Genomic DNA, 17,624 nt, shown 5'->3' with positions numbered 1-17,624 from the left:
AGGTCAGAAGCTTCCCCTCCTTTCCCCGCTACATTCAATCCCTTTTCACCGAGACCTGCCTGGCATCTCCTCGGGGCTGGAAAGGGCCATTGGTGCTGCAGGGCTTGATCCTACCCTCCCGTGGCTGGTGCTAACCCGGGCGCAGGCTGCCGGCAGGGCTCTGGAGTCTTGCTGGGCAGAGGGTGTGAATCAATGCGCTCTCCCAGGGACATTTAGGGTTTTCCCTAAAAAAGCATCCTCAGGGAAAACAAAGCCAAAATTCAGTCGTCTTTCTGCAGCAGGTGAACAGCCCCAAGGATTGTAAGAAGCTGTGACAAACCTGAGCTCAGAGGTGGTTTTTGTAAGCTGAGCACCCCAGCCTGGCCATGGGGTTGCTTCAATCTGGGGTAACAGACACCAGCTTTGCTCGGAGAGTGGAGAGAAAAAAACAGTTGAGCCTTGAACTGGTCTACAAATGTCCAAGAGGAGTTATTGCACCTGAGCTGGCTGCTGCTTCCTTGGGTTAAATGGCAAATGAGCAGGGCTGGGCCGTGACTGGGTGGGTGTGATGGGGAAGGGCACCTGCGCAGCCGGTTCCCTGCAAGTGATTTAACCAGCTTGGGTGGGGAGAGACAGGCAGTGCCCAGGCTCAGACCCGTGCTGTGAGCCAGTGGATGTTAATTCTAGTTATAACTTGAAGATAATAGTGTTTCCCCTTGCTTGGGATCTCTTCCCATTTTGCAGTTAAAATGAAGCAAAAATGCACGTAACCCATCTAATTCCCCTGTTCCCTTGCAAACCAGAGTGGGTGCAGACCGCAGGCAGTCAGTCAGTTTGGTGCTGGCTTTAAAGCTGGTTTAATAATTCACGCAGGACTCTTGAAAAAAACATCAGAGTAGCACAGTGGGGGAGATCTCCAAATTCTGGGGCCAAAGACCTTCCGTGGCAGGGGTTGTGGGTTTGTTTTGTGTGTGGCAGGATGTTATAATCTGTGGGTTATACATAGTCTTGTAGTTTGGGCTATTCAGACTACTAAAATAACGTTTACTGTTTCTCTGATGCTTTTCTCCTGCCCCAAACACCTTCCAGTATTGACTGGACTATTGCAAACAAGGAAAGGATGGGGACTTCTGCTGTGGTTCCCAAAGACAGCGGCAGTGCCCTTGCTTTGGGATCTGGGGGGAGCTTGGCGGGACGGTGACCCTCCGGATAGGCCCTTCTCGCACCCTGCTTGCAATGCGGCAAACAGGAAACATGTGAGCACCGGCAGTTGAGTGTAACCCAAAAACGGAAAGCCGCCTTGAGTAAGAGAGAAAATGAGAGTTCAGGCGCCTGGCAGGTCAAACACCGTCAGCACGGGACCAGCATCCCTCCCGGCCTGGGGAGCCTCTCTGTCCTGTGCACCCCAAAACTGAGGGTCCCTCTGGGCACACAGGTAAGGTAAGCTTTGCTGCTCTGGGGGTAGCTCATGCGTCGCCTTAAAAAATAGAAAAGCAAGGAAAATAAGGGGGTTTTCTCACTGTTGGTGAGCTGGGGAGGCTTTTTCTGGCTGTCAGTGGGGGGACTGAGGCTAGGAGCCCTTTTCTGATGACTGGGAGTATCGTGGGGTGTTTTGGAGGGGAGACAGGTCGTCGGGAGTCAGTGATGCTGTGGCGGGGAAGGGTCCTTGCTCAGCCGGGACTGGGAGGTGCGTGGTTCCCATCGCAGCCTCCCTTCTTGTTCTGCACCTGCTTTGTGTGGTGGGCTCAGCTCAGCCCCTGAGGCTGGGGCAGGTAACTGGGGGCTTTTCAATGCCTTAACCAACCCCATCTGCCCCCCCCCAGAGCTCCTGCTTCTGCTGTCTTAGAGGCTGGGACCACCATAAAGGCACCTGGTTTCTGTCCCTGGCTTGCTGGGTGTCCCGTGGGGCTCCAGTGACTCCTCAGAACCCCCTCGTGTCCACGTATTGCTACTGGATAGCACTTGCAAGTGTTGTGCTTCAAGGGGATGGGGGTGTTTTGGGGCCCTGTTCCCACATTTCTGGTGTACCCCAGGATTTAGCAGAATCGCTGTTCATGTTGCAGGAGGAAAGGGACAGAGGGCTGGAGTAGCTGGGGGGTGTCCCTGGGCCGGGAACAGAAAGCCAGGCTGTGACCATCAGGTGCCTCAAGCATGGCCCTCGCTCTCCATCAGCCGCTCTCTGTGGCCATGGTTTCCTCCGGTCATTTTTTCAGCTTTCTCGTGCAGAGAACAGCCCCTCACAGTGATGGCGCAGCGGCTGCTGGTGATGTTGCCACCCATTCAGGATGGGGAGAGGGGAGTGGGAGGGGGGGGGTCCCAAGCTCAGACCCCACAAGCTGGGGCGAGCATGCAGGCATGATGGAAACCTCCCCGAGGTCTCACACAGCTCTCCCCGGAGGTGACTCACAGCTGTGAAAGCTGGGGGAGGAATTCTAAAAGCTGCTGATGAGTTCCAAGAAAGCAGGTGGAGCCAGCACATTTTGCCCAGATCTCCAGCATCACCTTGGCTGGTCCTTTGCTGGTGTCACCTCTTAGCTGTGTCACCTCACCGGTGACTCTCGAGCTGTGCTGGTGCCCTGTGCATCCTCCACAGCCGGGGCAGAGCACGGGCAGATTTGGGATGGGTGCTTGGCCGGTGGCAGGAGAAGCCACTCGCCCAGTGGGTGCTGGGCTTGAAGCTGGTGGGGATGGCTGATGCTTGCTGTGGGTCGAGGCTCCGTTTATGCTGTGCAATCAGAGATAAGTGCCTCCCTTCCTATTGCCAAACCCGGGGGCCCTTTACACCAGCCAAAATGAATGTCCAGCTCAGTCCTGCTCCACCATCTCCCATCACGCCAGAGCAAAGGTCTCCGGCAAGGAGAGAGCTGGCTGAGGCTCAGCACCCGCTGTTTTCCCCCTCAGCAGGACTGAGCCGGGAGCTATGGCAGAGCGCCGGGCGGCCACCAAGGGCCGGCGTATGGGCTCCAGCCGGCGAAGGCAGCTGCAGGAGGGCTCCGGTGAGGCACCGGCAGCAGCTCCCAGCCCCAGCGAGGAGCTGCCGGGAGCATCTGAAATGGTGCAGAGAATGCAGGACTTCTTCAGGAAGCAGGACAAGGACCAGGCGGGGTTCGTCACCCGCTCAGACATGCAGGTAAGGGATGGGGATATCGTCTCGTGTCAAATGCTGCTGCAGTAGCTGGAGCCTGGATGATGGGTAGGTGTTTCCCCTGATTTGCTTTGTTCTTAGAAACTGCAGGAGGAAGATTTCCCATGCAGCACAGAGGAGCTGGAGCTCATCTTTGATGGGCTGGATGCTGCCGGCACCGGGCGGTTAAGCACCGAGGAGTTCACTGCCGGGCTCTGTAAGTGCCAGCACGCTGCGTCCAAGCAGCCTGGGCTGATCCTGGACATGGCCCCGGTGGGGGAACCTGAAACAGTCCCCTTGCTGGGTGGCACATGATGGCCCAAAAAGTGTCCCCATGCCCGGGTCTCAGCCTATGGCTGGCATGGTGAGGGGTCCTATTGTGCTGAAGCGGCTTGTCGAAGCCATGGGGTGGGAAGTGTTGGAGTCTGGGCTTTGCTGTTGCCCTGGCCGGGCACTGAGGGTTTGGGGTATCTGTTGGCAGGGCAGTTCCTGAGCTCCCAAAAAGCTACCAGGAATCACCGCCGGCGGAAAACAGCATCCCGGAGGGTCCGCTTGGTCCTCCCCAGCCCAGCGATGGATGGGGCGGACAGTGAGGAGCAGAGACACTTTGCTGCCTTCATGGAGCAGCTGGGCACGGACAACGTCTCTGAAGAGTAAGCCACCCTGTTTAGCACCCGTGGGTGTCCTGCAGGATGGGGCTGAGCTGCCCTAGGGGGAAAGGCTTGGGACAGGGCAGGGTATTCCCCTCATTTGATCCCCATGCAGGCAGTGAGCACAGAAATGGCTTAGAGGTGCCTTTGCTCCAAGCGCAGGAGCAGGGGACAGGATCACGGTCACCCCAATGCTCGTCTGTCCCCCAGGACCATGTGTCCTGAACGGTGTGAGCTAAATGACCTGGGATCCCATAGCTGGCCCGCCTTTGGGGGGATGCTCACCATGAAACACCCCTCTCCCTGCAGACAGGAGATCTGGCAGCTCTGGGTGAAGCTCCGGGAGGACGAACCCCAACTCCTGGGCAACCTGGAAGACTTTCTGGCCAAGATGAGGCACCGTATCCAAGAAGCCAGGAGCAAGAAGGAGGCTTTGAAGGCGACCCTGAACAAGTGAGTCACCCCAGGGCAGTGGAGAGGGACAGGATGGGGAAGGATGGGGACAGGGATGGGACCCCCTGCTCACCCCAGCCGTGGAGATGCATCCAAGGAGGGAGAAACCTGGGTGCTTTCAGCATCACCATCAGTGGCTGGAACAGCGGTTCCACTGGGAGCCGACGTTTGGGGCCGGGCTCCCTCTACAGTCACACACGGGATGGCAAAGTGCCAGACTCAGACTGCTGGACACGTCCTTGCTGGGTGAACCCCTCCGGGCTGACCCAGCTGCAGCCTGCAGGTCCCATGGGCAATGTGGGGTCCCAGGCACCTGCACCCACTGCAGCAGGGTCTGACCACCCCTCTGGCCGTGCTATCTCCGGCAGGCGTGTGGCTGAGCATGACAAGGAGGTGCAGCAGCTCTGTGAGGCCCTGGAGCAGCAGATTCAGCAGGAGCAGCAGCGGCTGGAGCAGCAGGTGGGTCACCAGCTATTCCTCTCCCCTTGCCATCCACCCTGGGAGGGGACCCAGCACCCTCAAACCCCTGTGGCAGCTCCCAGATGGGTGAGTGGCTGCTAACATCCTTGTTGCTATCCCAGAGCGTGGCCCGGAGCCACCAGCACAGCATGGAGCTGCAGCGAGCGCTGGATGCCAGCGAGAGGGAGGTGCAGCGCTTGGTCATGGCACAAATGGAGGTGAGCTGGCCCCAAGCCCCAGCCCCCCATCGTGCGTACGGGGTCTCTAGGCTGTGCCCATAGCAGCAACAGGGTGTTATACAGCTGATCCTGGTCTGTCCCCACCAGCCTTTGATGCGGGTTGTCACATAAGACCTCCATCACCACCACCTTTGCCACCCCCATCCCCGTGCTCCCCTCCATCCCCAGAGGACCCAAGTTGAATTTCCCACCCACCACCTTCAGGGGGAAAAATTCATCCCCAGGTCTAGAGGAGATGGTTATCCATAATTTGTTTGCATGAGGGTGCTGGCAGGGTGTGAGGGTCCTGGCGGGGTGTGAGTGTCCTGGCTGCCATCCCGCAGCTGGAGATGCGGTGCCGCAGCCTCCGCAGCATGCAGCAAGCCACCAGCACTGAAAACCAGCAGCTGGAGGAGAGCAACCGGGTGCTGGAGGACCGCCTGCAGCACCTCCACCAGCAGCTCCAGCAGACCCACGGGCGCCTGCAGACAGCGAGGGCTGCGGTGGCTTGGGAGAACGTGGAGGAGCCCGGGTGAGTAGCTGAGAGACCAGCATCTCCCTCTGCACCTATGAGGTTTCCTCCTGGGGCTTGCAGTGGATGGGGAATGAGTTTGATAGGTCTCGGCCATTGCTGTGCTTCAGTGGTCTCCACAGTGTAAGTTAATCACGGCTTGGTGTGAAATGCATCAGAAAAAAAGCCAGGATTATCAGCACCATGCACTGAACATGTCCCTGTAGGGCAGTGCTAGCAGAGATGGGGATGTCCTTCACCCAGAAAGACCCAACAAGGACTGATCCAAGGCTTGTGGGTTTTGCTGTCCTGCTCCAGCCCATCACTGCCTCCAGGGCTGGGGACTACCCTGGGGCAGGGATGGATGCGGTGTAGAGGATGCAAATTGCCATTTTGACCCCTGTGCTCTGTGTTTGCAGGGACAGAGTGGCTGCAGAGCTGCCCAGCGAGATGCCCCCATCCCCACAGGTACTGCAGCTGGGTGTGTGGGGATGGGGTGGGTGTCCGTGCTCCAGGGCCTTGTGCTGTTCAGTTTGGGACTGCTGGGGACCCCAAAAGCACAGGATGCTTCTGCAGCAGAGGCAATGTCTCCCCTGAAAGCTTTCTCAACTGGGTCGGCACGGTGCCATACAGATGCTTGGGAAGGGGGGGGAGGGGTTAGCAGCGTGTTACTTCTGATACCCCCAAGATTTTGGGCGGGTACATCTCTCTGCCAGAGAGCTCGGCATCATTTCAGGTGGGTATGCTCCTTCACCAAGCACTTTTCTCTCTCCCCTTCCCACCCTCTATACTGCAGATGAGTCTGGAGAAGAGTGAGAAGTACCGCTCCGAGATGTGGACCAGGCTGGGGTCCCAGAGTGGCAAGCCCAAAGTCAAGAGCACCCACCAAGTGTAAGAGGTCCTCAGTCACAGCTGCTGCTTCAGCTCATGCCCTTGATATCTGCAAACCAGTGCTAAGCACCAAGTCCTCTACCCTCTCCAGGCAAAACATGACATTAACTCCTTTTAATGCTCTTTTTCCACCCACTCATCTCTCATCCTGGAGATCAGATTGCTTACCCTAGCTTGCCATCCTGCATTGCTCCCTTGGCTCAGGCACTCACCGTACCTGGCCAAGAGTTGTCTTTTCATCTCCGATAATGTGAACACAGAGCCTGGGAAGAAGCATGCTAGCTTGCTGGGCAGGATACAGCCCCTGGTCTGTCTCCTTGGGTGTGCATCCCCCTTTCCCCTGTCCCCATCACTACCCGTGTGAACCTCCAGTACACTCAGAGGGTAAATAGAGTCGGGTTTGGAGAGGGGCAGGGTGAGGTGGTGGAGGAGTGGACCCCCCCAGGTCCAGCCCAAGCAGTTGGGAGGGAGCTGCAGCCTGACCTGGAAACTGGACTGACCTCCCCCCATTTTCTGCCCTTTCCAGGGTTTGGGAAATGCTGCCAGCAGAAATAAGCCTTTTGGGAGCCCCGCTGAGAGCGAGCTCCATGGAAGAGGACCCCTTCCCAGAATTTCTCAAAAAGGAACACTTTTCTAACCAAAGCTCTTTGCTAAGAGAGATGAATGATGCAATAGCGGCTCTGAGCAAACAGCTGAAGCCACAGGCACCGGCTACACCCCCTGTGCCAGCAGACGCTGCCTGTCACCCCCAGGATGATGCTGAGCCCCAAACGGGGCCGGAGGCAGCCACAGCCCATGGCACAACCCCCGGGGTCCTGCAAGAGACCCTCCCCAGCCACGTCGCTCACGAGCCGTTTGAAGGAGACCTGAAAGAGAGACCGGCCGCAGCTGAGCTTTGTGCTCTGGACACGACACAGGCTGGTGCGTCTGTGGGAGCCAGGCACCGCAGGGCTCAGGAGCCAGGGGCAGAGCAGGGAGAGAGCCCAGAGGACGCACGGAGGATGTTATTCCTGCAGGGAAAGGGCACTGGTGTGAAGGAGCTGATGCTAAAGGCAGCTCAGCATCTGCAAGAAGCACCGGGAGAGAGCACAGAGGCAGGAGAGCAGGCACTGATGGAGGTGGAGGGAGAAGGATGGATGGAGGAAAAAATAGGTTGGGAAAAGGTACAGCCGCCAGGAGAAGCTGAGGAAGTGGCATTAAGTCAGGGAGAAAATCTGGAGACAGGTCTGGGGCCACCTGAGCCTGGGGAGGCAGTACTAGCAGCGGGATGGCAGCTTGCTGCAGATGAGCTTGGCCCAGCTGTGGCTCCAGGAGAGCATGGACAGCCCCTGGACATGGGTCTGGGGGAAGAGCCTGACCTGCCATCGGGGCTCTCAGAAAAACTTGGAATAAAGCCAGGAGAGCACCTGGAGCCAGAGCCACCATCCCAGGTTGAGGCACGAATGGGAGCAGCCCAGAAGGACGGTGTCCTCCCCGAGGTGACAGTGGCTCCTGGCCCCGGGGTGCTGGATGAAGAGCATGTCAGTGCAGAGGTGCAGCCCCAGGGAGAAACCTTAGATGCTGACGTGCTGCCAGCCCCAGCTCAGCATGGAGGGAGCAGCAGAGCCAGGGCCGAGGAAGGGGAGGTGGAGGTAACACAACCCAGGGAGGCAGAACCGCAACCGCAGAGTGAGTCTGCGAGGGGAGAGGCAGGATGGGGAGGGAGCGTGGGTGCAGAGGTGCCGCTGCTGGCGGCTGTGCCACCCGCCGACACGCAGGAAGGTGGAGCGGGAACAGATGTGCAACCGCTGGAGGCCCAGAGCAACAATGCCAACATGCAGCTGCTTGCAGAGTTGAAGGCAGCTCTGCAGCCCCTGAGCGAGGCCGGCTCTGTGGGGACAGAGCAGGGAGGGAGCGTAGCTCCAGGTGTGCAACCACTGGAGAAGGATGATAAACCAGAGTTAGGGCTGGGGGAGGAAATGGGTGCTGCTGCAGTGCATGGTGAGGGTCCTTCCCCAGCAGAAACACCTGCAGGGAGCCCAGATCTGGGTGGGCTGTTCCCAGTTAAGGCTCAGGCACTGGAAACGGTGGAGACAGAGGACTCCCAGGCAGACACGCAGCTGCATGGAGGTGCCAGCCCAGAAACCCTCCAGGGAGGGGGCGAATGTGCAGCCGTACATCTCCTGGAGGAGGCTGAGGATGGGGAACAAGGACACGGTGAGTGTGGCCTGCCACAAGAGGCTTTGCTTTACCCCCATGGAGTGACGATCAGGCAGGGAGCGGGGGCTGCTGCTGATGTGCAGTCCCCTGAGGAGGCTGTAATGTTGGACATGCTGGAGGTTCAGAGCTCTGATGGCAATGTGCAGCTGCTTGCAGAGGTGGACGAGCTCAGATTGACCCCAGGAGGGAGCAGTGAGACAGATCTGCAGCTGCCAAGTGAGGTTAGGTCCCTGGGGACAGAGCAGGGAGGGAGCGTGGCTCTGTATGTGCAACCCCTGGATCAGGTTGATACACCAGAGTTAGTGGAAGTGGTGGAGGCAGAGGACTCCTGGGCAGAGATGCAGCTTCATGGGGGTGCCAGCCCAGAAACCCCGCATAGAGGAGGGGACCATGCAGCCATACAGCTTGGGGATGAGGCTGAGGATGGGGGACAAGGGCTGGGGGAGCATGGGCTGCCACATGAGTCTGTGCTTGGTCCGCGGGGAGCAGGAGTTGGGCAGGGAGAGGTGGCTGATGCAGGCGTGCAACTGTGGGAGTCGGGTGAAAGCCTGGACTTGCTGGAGGACCAGAGCACTGATGCCAACGTGCAGCAGCCTGCAGAGGCAGATGAGCTCGAAATGACCCCAGGAGGGAGCATGGAGGCAGATCTGCAGCTGCCAAGTGAGGTTAGGTCCCCGGGGACAGAGCAGGCAGGGAGCGTGGCTACAGATGTGCAACCCCTGGATCAGGTTGATACACCAGAGTTAGTGGAAGTGGTGGAGGCAGAGGACTCCTGGACAGACACACAGCTGCATGGGGGTGCCAGCCCAGAAACCCTCCAGAGAGGGGAGGACCGTGCAGCCATGCAGCTTGGGGAGGAGGCTGAGGATGGGGAACAAGGGCAGGGTGAGCATGGGCTGCCACACGAGCCTGTGCTTGATCCGCAGGGAGCAGGAGTCAGGTGTGAAGAAGGGGCTGGTGCAGGCGTGCAGCCCCCTGAGGAGGCTGTAATCCTGGACACACTGGAGGTTCAAAGCAGAGATGCAAACATGCAGCCGCTTGCAAAGGTGGATGAGCTCGAACTGACCCCAGGAGGGAGCAGTGAGATAGATCTGCAGCCCCCGGGTGAGGCCAGCTCCCTGGGGACAGAGCAGGGAGGGAGCGTGGCTACAGATGTGCAACCCCTGGATCAGGCTGATAAACATGATAAACAGGAGTTAGTGGAGTTGAAGGCAGAGGACTCCTGGGCAGACATGCAGCTTCATGGGGGTCTTGGTGCAGAAGCCCCACAGGGCAGGAAGACCAGAAGAGCCGTGCAGCTCAGGGATGAGGCTGAGGATGGGGGACAAGGGCTGGGGGAGCATGGGCTGCCACATGAGTCTGTGCTTGGTCCGCGGGGAGCAGGAGCTGGGCAGGGAGAGGTGGCTGACGCAGGCGTGCAACTGTGGGATTCGGGTGAAAGCCTGGACTTGCTGGAGGACCAGAGCACTGATGCCAATGTGCAGCTGCTTGCAGAGGTGGATGAGCTCCTATTGACCCCAGGAGCGAGCAGTGAGACAGATCTGCAGCCTCTGAGTGAGGCTGGCTCCCTTGGGACAGAGCAGGCAGGGAGCGTGGCTACAGATGTGCAACCCCTGGATCAGGTTGATACACCAGAGTTAGTGGAAGTGGTGGGGGCAAAGGACTCCTGGGCAGAGATGCAACTTCATGGGGGTGCCAGCCCAGAAACCCCCCAGGGAGGGGAGGACCGTGCAGCCATGCAGCTTGGGGAGGAGGCTGAGGATGGGGAACAAGGGCAGGGTGAGCATGGGCTGCCACACGAGCCTGTGCTTGATCTGCAGGGAGCAGGAGTTGGGCAGGGAGAAGGGGCTGGTGCAGGTGTGCAGCCCCCTGAGGAGGCTGTAATCCCAGACACATTGGAGATTCAGAGAACTGATGTAAATGTGCAGCTGCTTACAGAGGCAGAGGAGCTCAAATCAACCTCGGCAGGGAGCACAGAGGCAGATCTGGTGCACTTGGATGCAACTGGGATGTGGGAAGGGGAGCAGAGCCAGCCTCCTGGTTTGGAGGCAGGTCTGCATGCAGCTCACGCTGCAGACACGTGGGAGGGAGCTGCTGGTGGACGTGTGTCCCCTCCACTTGAGGCTGCTTCCTACCCTGAGTGTGCCGCTGCTGCTGAGGGTCCTGGTCTGGAAGTAAAGCTGGGAGCACTCACTGGTCCTCATGGGCAGATCCTGGAGGACACCCAGACACTGGAATTACCACAGGGAGAGAGAGCTGCTGCAGAGGGGAGGCTTCTGGATGGAGCTCAAGGTCTGGAGGTGGTGCAGGGAGAGAGGCTGGAGACGGGGGTGAGTTTAGTTGAAACTCAGGGTCTAGGGCTAAAGCAGGGCCGTGATGATGGTGCGTTTGAGCTGGCCTCCCTGGTCTTCGAGGTGCCGTTACAAATCAGCACGCTAAAGCTGGAAACGATGATGCAGAAGGATGTTCTCATTCCAGATGTGCGGCGGCTAGGCGCTTCGGGACAGGCAGTCCAAAGCGAGCTTCAGGAGCAGGTCTCGGCACAGGCAGATAAGGTGAGGCTTCACACTGCTTGCCAGCAGCTGAAGGAGAAGCCACTGCATGTGATGGAAACAGAGCAGGTAGCTGCCGGACCTGCTGAACCTCCAAAACAAGAGATGCCACCAGTATCAACCCTTCACATGAGGGTCCAACAGGAGGAAGATGCTGGGAATGACCAGCTGGGGATGGTCCTTGGAGACAGCTCACTGAGGGATGCAGACAACAGCAGCATGCAGCCTCAAAAGCAACACTTGGGAGAACAGAGTGAAGACCTTAATGTTGATCAATGGGAGAAGAAGCAAGAAGTTGGGCGGAGAATGAGCCAGAAAGGTGAGCCCAGCCCAGGAAAGCCAGGGCCTGTGACTGCAGATGGGGGAGGACCTGCCCCAAGGGGTTCTCCTGAAGCCTCCCTGGAGCCAGACCACCTCTACAACGTGCTGTTCATCGGGGACTCCCACGTGGGCAAAACATCATTCCTGTACCGGTTGCACACCGACACCTTCAACCCACACCTCACCGCCACAGTAGGTAGGTCTCCTCCAGCTCCTCTCCAGCACAGCTCTGCACCTGCTTGGGTGACCTTCACAATCCCCTCTCCTCCACCCCACAAGCTTCTGGTGATTATTACATGCATGTTACAGCTCACGCCACATGCTATACAACATGTCACCAAGGACCAAATAGGACCACCAACTTCACGTCTGGATGGTCCTGAGCAGGCAATGCTGGCCCTCCTTGCCCTCGCTAGGGGCACCAATAGTAATGGCCCTGGTGCTTTCTTCCCTGCTTTGCCTTTCAGCTATATTCTTCTCTTTTAACCAACCTGGTTTTACTCATCATGAGACTAGAGACCTTCCCAAAATCCAGCCATCAAAGATCTAAAAGCTGGAGGTTCACTTAAGACCAGCGCGCTGGAGCTGCAGCCTCAGACCACACCTGCACCATGTACTTTCTCCATCCATCCTCTGTCACAAGGATGAACTCTACAGTATCAAAATATCTCTTTTTTTTGTCTCCTAGGACTGGATTATCAGGTCAAAAACCTCATTGTGGACAACAAGCACTTTGCTCTCCGCCTGTGGGACTCAGCTGGTCAAGAAAGGTGAGGTGCTGTGCTGTCTGCCTAAGGAGAGCAACCTGTGGGTTGGTTTGTGGGGTTTTTTTTCTGGTAGTTTAGTGGAAAGGAATGTTCTTGGCTTTGCTAAGCAAAGGAGGGGTTGTTTAAGAAGGGACTCTGTACAGTGTGTGATCTGATAAAGAATAATAAAGGAAGTAATTAAGATAAAAATAAGCACTCGGGCTGTTTGTATGGCCTCTGTGATCAGGATAGGAGCAAAATCTGGGTTTTGCCTTTTTTGTAGACATGCGTTTCCAGCTTTCCCACTGGGATTTCAGATCGCTCCTAGGCAAAAGCTCCTTAGACCTTATTGGTGACCATTTAAAATGTACACAGGTACCACAGTATGACCAAGCAGTTCTTCCGGAAGGCGGATGGTGTTGTGCTGATGTACGATATCACATCGGAGTACTCCTTCTCAGACGTGCGGTACTGGCTGAGCTGCATCCAGGTGGGTGAAGTAGAAAAACCTCATTCTGTCCCTGAGGTCTTGGAACTGGCAGTGAATCCGAGCTCAGCATTTCCCCACCCGATCTCTGCCACTGGTTAAGGATGGACATCTGGGGGTCACCAAGCCCTTTGTAAAGGGCATTCTGCTTTGCTTTGGTTAGAAAACAATTTTTCTTGGCGGATTTAAATTCAGATACTGAAAATTTTCACATTTTTGCAGTGTTTCCTGGGGTAATTTGTTGATAGCATCATTATGATAATGACCAACTTTTTTAAAATCAAAAAGAGGAATGGAAAATGTTGAAAGTGATTTTGATAATGCTTTTAAATCAAGAACAGTCCACTTCGAGTCCTGGGAAATGGGAGGCAACTTGTGTCTTATTAAAAATTTCTTGTCAGAGATTTCCAGTCAAGTACAAAGTCGGCATTTAAAAATGCTGGAACAAAATAGGATGTCACCTTGCTCAGTGCCTGTAGATGTAAGCCAGAGCATCTCCTGGATGGTTCCTGAAGTTGAACACAAAGTGAATTCACTACAAGGCTAATTCATTCAGTGCTCTGCCCTGTTAATAGACCAGGACAGATGACTTAAGGGGGGGGGGAAATCCCCTTCTTAAATGCTGTTAAACTTGTTTAAGAATTTAAGGTTTTGTTATCAGCCCAAATCTGTGGGCATCCTTCCCGGTGCTCCAGGATGTGCCTAGACAGTGTGGCTGGCTGTGATTCAAGGGAGATTCAGACACGCTCCTGATCCTCCCCTCTTTAATTGCCCAGGAAGGAGCAGAAGATGGAGTTGCTATTCTGCTTCTTGGGAACAAAACCGACTGCACTGAAGACAGAAAGGTCCCTACAGAGGAGGGGGAACGCTTGGCCAAGGTAGGTGCATGGCCCTGCTAAAGCGTGCTGTCCACCCAAGTTGGGCAAGGACAGCTAAGGATGGATGCCACCAGCCTGAGGACCTGAAGAAAGGTGAAAGCCCTTAACTTACCTTTTGTGCATTGGTGGCTGGCAAAGTGATCTCTGAACCCATCTTTCACCCTTCCCTGCCTTGCTTTCCCCTTGCTGCCCCAGTAAAACAGTTTATGAAACTGGATCTATAAATTAAAACATTTTCAGCTCTCTTTATCTTTGCTGTGAAGTGTCACATGTCTTCCCAGCATCCTAAAAATAATAAAATCACCAAGCTCTATCCTATTTTAAAAAGACTGAAATGTTTGAAGTACAATTAATCTCTTCAAATATAGATGGCTAATAAAAATTAGGTGAGAAGAATCTTACCTTTACTGACTTAATTTCAAAGTTTATGGGATTTGGGCCAGTATCCATTGAGCAGTTTTACAAATGGAGACAGCAGGATAAGGGTTTAGATGCTTTTTTTCCCAAAGTAGTCACTGGCAGGCACAAAAGACCTGGGAACATCTAGTTATGTCTCTGTATTCGCTCCATTAACCAGACGGCATCGCATCTTGTTCTGTCTGCAGTGTCAGCCTTTTCCTTGGTATTAAAAGTTGGTGTTGTGGCTACCAGACAACCTGGATTTCACACTTGTATTCCAGTAAATAGGTTACTGACTTATTTGTTTCCTTGAGTCCCTCCTGTTTCCTCTTGGCTGTGACTGTCCTGTGGCTATTTACTCCCACATTAAGCTACTCCAATGCAAGAATATTACATTTCTATTTGGGCTCACTGTCTTCCAGGAGCATCAGCTCATGTTTTACGAATGTAGTGCTGCCTCGGGCCACAATGTCTTGGAATCCATGGTCAGCTTAATCAGGTGAGGCATGTGCTTGGATTTTGCCAGCTGTCCTGAATTTAATGGGCTTCCTTCTGCTTTTTTAACTCCAAATGCTGGTGTGTAACTGTCACTTGAGACTCCATGTCAGGGAAAACTTGGAGCAGCATGTGCACACTGGGATGACCCAGAGATAAGGTAAGATGTCTCCTGAGTAGTCAGCATTGCAAGGAGATTAACAAAACCCTTCTCAGGATGCTGCTGATTTCTTCCTGGGTTGACTGAAATAAATTCTGTCTGTGACTTGATTTAGGCTGGCATTTTTAGCAGAGCCCATGGCTCTCAAATTGGCCTGAGCTGGAAGGCTCCTAACTCCTTTCAGCCATGCTGAGCCTCCTTTACTGATGCTTGTCAAGGCAAACAGCATAGCAATGCAAAATATGGAGGAAATACCTGGCTAATTTGCTTCCTTTTCTCCCAGGTTGCTCAAAGTTCGTGAAGATGAATTGAAAAATAAAGCAGCAGAGGTACCAAAGCCACCCCAGAAGAAAAAGGGCTGCTGCTAGTCATGGACAGACCCCCCTGCCTCCATGATCTGAAACTGCAGCGACAGCCAGAAAAGCATAAAAATAGCCCTCAGACACCATCTCTGCTCCCCATGCGTCTGCCTTGCCTGATCTCCCTCTGCTGCTGCTGCGGAGCTGGCTGTCACCTGGCCCCTTCCCCGTTCATCTCCTGCCATTATCCCAGAGCACATAAGCCCTCCAAAATACTTGTTGGGAAACTTTGCCACTTTCTTTTGGAGACAAAGAACAGGCTAAAGAAAGAGGCAGGAAAGGAATGCAGCTGGATCTGAGATGCTGGAATGATACTGGAAGCAGCAGGGAGCAAAACCGCTTCTTGGGATAAAAGAAATGAATACCAGGAGTCACCTGAAGACCAGTGTATAAAACAAGGGGGGGTTAGGGACATCGGTGCTGCCATGCAGTGGTGACTTTTGCTCTGGCTTTGCAATCTGATCGGACTTGATCTGGAACAATGAAATATGCAATATATCCTAAATGCACTTTGTAAGTCTTTCCAATCAGGCAAGGTAAGCTAGTTTTTCCTCTTTCCTGGTTTATTGTGCCAGTGAGCAGTAATGGGTCTTGACAGAAAACTGCTAAAAACTTTGTTCAAAATAAATTCAAAAGCCCCAATAGCACATCCGGGATAATAGAAAGAGCACTGGGGTGGTGGGATATATGATCAGATAAATGCTTGCAAGACCTCTTTGCATTGCATTGCTCCCAGAGCAGATTTTTGCACTATTGCAGCAACTCTCAGGATGGGCAGGGAAGAGCAAGCTGCTGCACCCTGCCCTCCTGCAACTGAGACGGATTCTTTATGAAATACTGAATCAGTTTTAAAAGGCAGCGTAAAAAATCTAAACAAGCACATGTCACAATTTCAAGGTTTTTTTTTCTTTTTACAGCTTGATGCAGAGAACTATTTTTGCAGAGAAGGACATACAGACTAAATAAATAAGAATATGAATGTTATATGTTAGTATTTTTATATATTCATGTGTTGCCTCATCCCCCAGCAGTTCAACAGCTGTATTCAAAGACTGTGCTTACATGCAGATTTTGGGGAAATAATTCTGCTCATATGGATTTGCTTTTTGTTGCCATTATTATTTATATGTATATTATGGCAAAGCATAATAGTAGCCAGTTTCTGCTTTACAGAAATATAGTGACAACAAGAGTTGATTTTCTAATAACACTATATATTAAAAAAAAAAAAGTATATAATTCTGCATGTTTCTGACTCTGTTATAGCTCAGCTTTCCAAAGAAACAAGGCTTAAGAGCTCCAGATGCCCATGTACATGTACCAGTTTTCTCTTTCCCTGCTTCAAACAGTTTTTAGCAGTCCCTGACTGATTTGCAAAGCTATGAGACGTTGCTACTCCTGTATGAATAAAGGCCTGAGTAACTGAAGCTAATCAACATCCCCATTGATGGAAAAATTGCAGTTTAAGTTTAGTCTTTATCAGACAATGTCAAATCTCCATGGGAGAGACCTGTAACGCACAGAGCCTGGCGAGAGCAGACTTTCTTGGTTCTGCTGCCAGAATTACCCCTTTAAAGGGGCCAGCTCTGTGTGATACCCAAAAGCGCTTGCTGGAAATGATGTTCATTTGCAAATGGAGATGAAGAGAGACCACTGATGGACCAAGCTCATGCTCAGTAAAATCAGGCGTTATGAGCTTCACCAGGTAGGGTACAACTTTGCAGTGACACAGGAATTTCTGAGTCTTTTCGAGATGAGTTCTCTCCTCCGCACACCCCATCTCAGTGCTTCAGCAGCTCTGTACCACTAAAGCTCCCGTCCCCTGAGTGTCTTCCCCCAGCCTGCCCACTGCCACAAGCCATTCTCCCTTGGCTCTATCGTTAAAACACTTAATTTTCTTAATGCAATATGTTTATATTCCCATTCCATGTTAATTCCTCTTTACTGTATTTCATTATAAAATATTTTTACTGATGGAGCGGGAGGAGCTGCCTGAAGACCACAGCTCCTCAGGAAGAGTTTATGTGGCTCAGTTTGGAGAGGTGCCTGGATTTGGTGTCTGGGATATCTAAAAATGGCTTTTTTTGGTTTTGTTTGGACCCATTTTCACTATTTCTGCTTTGCTGTTTTATTGTAAAATAATATAAATCCAAGCATACTTTGCAAGTCTGGTCTACGATAAAAGAAGCACCATTTCAGGTTGATCAACCCAAAAAGGTTCTTTTTACTGGGTCCACAATGGTTCCCGACTGTGTGACCCCGTGCAGAACTGCCCAGCTGCCAGCCATCAGATCAGCTTTTCCCTGTGCCTAAATTTGCTGGGATTATGTGCGAAAGATGCTGCTTTGCCAAGTGGCAGCAGGATTGTGCAAGAAAACGGTTTTTTTTTGCTTGCAAAATAAAGAGTTGAGGTCGCCGACGCTAAATTCTCCCATTAGATGGCAGCAAATTCAGCAATACCTTCAAACTCCAATATTGCTGCTGCAAAGAAAGACTGGGGAGCTTGAACATGGCCCAAAAGAGAGATCTGCAAAAGAAAAGGCTTCCCAGCACAGCAGACAGAAAGAAATGTCTGTCTTATTCCACTAGAAATCACGCCTAGAAAGAAGGATTGGGTTTGGACCCAAAGGTGTTGCATAAACCAAGCGTTACTGCGCTCCAAACCTCCCCTCTGAACTTGGAAATGAATTTTTCATTGCCAGGTTGAGAGAAACACCACGAAGGCAATAAAGTGTGTTGGAAA

At 53.6% G+C, this 17,624-nt stretch overlaps 1 protein-coding gene and 1 long non-coding RNA gene across 2 annotated transcripts in view; both read left to right on the top strand.

The window, feature by feature from the left end:
* The window catches only part of LOC138681975 (uncharacterized), an 82,869-nt gene that overhangs the window by 21,148 nt on the left and 44,097 nt on the right, over positions 1–17,624 (top strand). The window lies entirely within an intron of this gene.
* On the top strand, positions 2,888–15,011 carry RAB44 (RAB44, member RAS oncogene family). The gene is made up of 15 exons (XM_069771836.1): positions 2,888–3,109; positions 3,206–3,320; positions 3,585–3,756; positions 4,063–4,206; positions 4,575–4,665; positions 4,788–4,883; positions 5,228–5,415; positions 5,814–5,862; positions 6,191–6,285; positions 6,812–11,553; positions 12,046–12,127; positions 12,479–12,593; positions 13,367–13,468; positions 14,290–14,366; positions 14,806–15,011. The coding sequence occupies exons 1-15, from the start codon at positions 2,900–2,902 to the stop codon at positions 14,888–14,890; spliced, it is 6,363 nt and encodes a 2,120-aa protein (XP_069627937.1). The 5' UTR covers positions 2,888–2,899; the 3' UTR covers positions 14,891–15,011.

The sequence above is a fragment of the Haliaeetus albicilla genome, chromosome 26, assembly GCF_947461875.1.
Source record: "Haliaeetus albicilla chromosome 26, bHalAlb1.1, whole genome shotgun sequence".
NCBI lineage: Eukaryota > Metazoa > Chordata > Aves > Accipitriformes > Accipitridae > Haliaeetus > Haliaeetus albicilla.
Note: the sequence above shows the minus strand (reverse complement) of the source record. Positions and strands in the feature narration are given on the sequence as shown.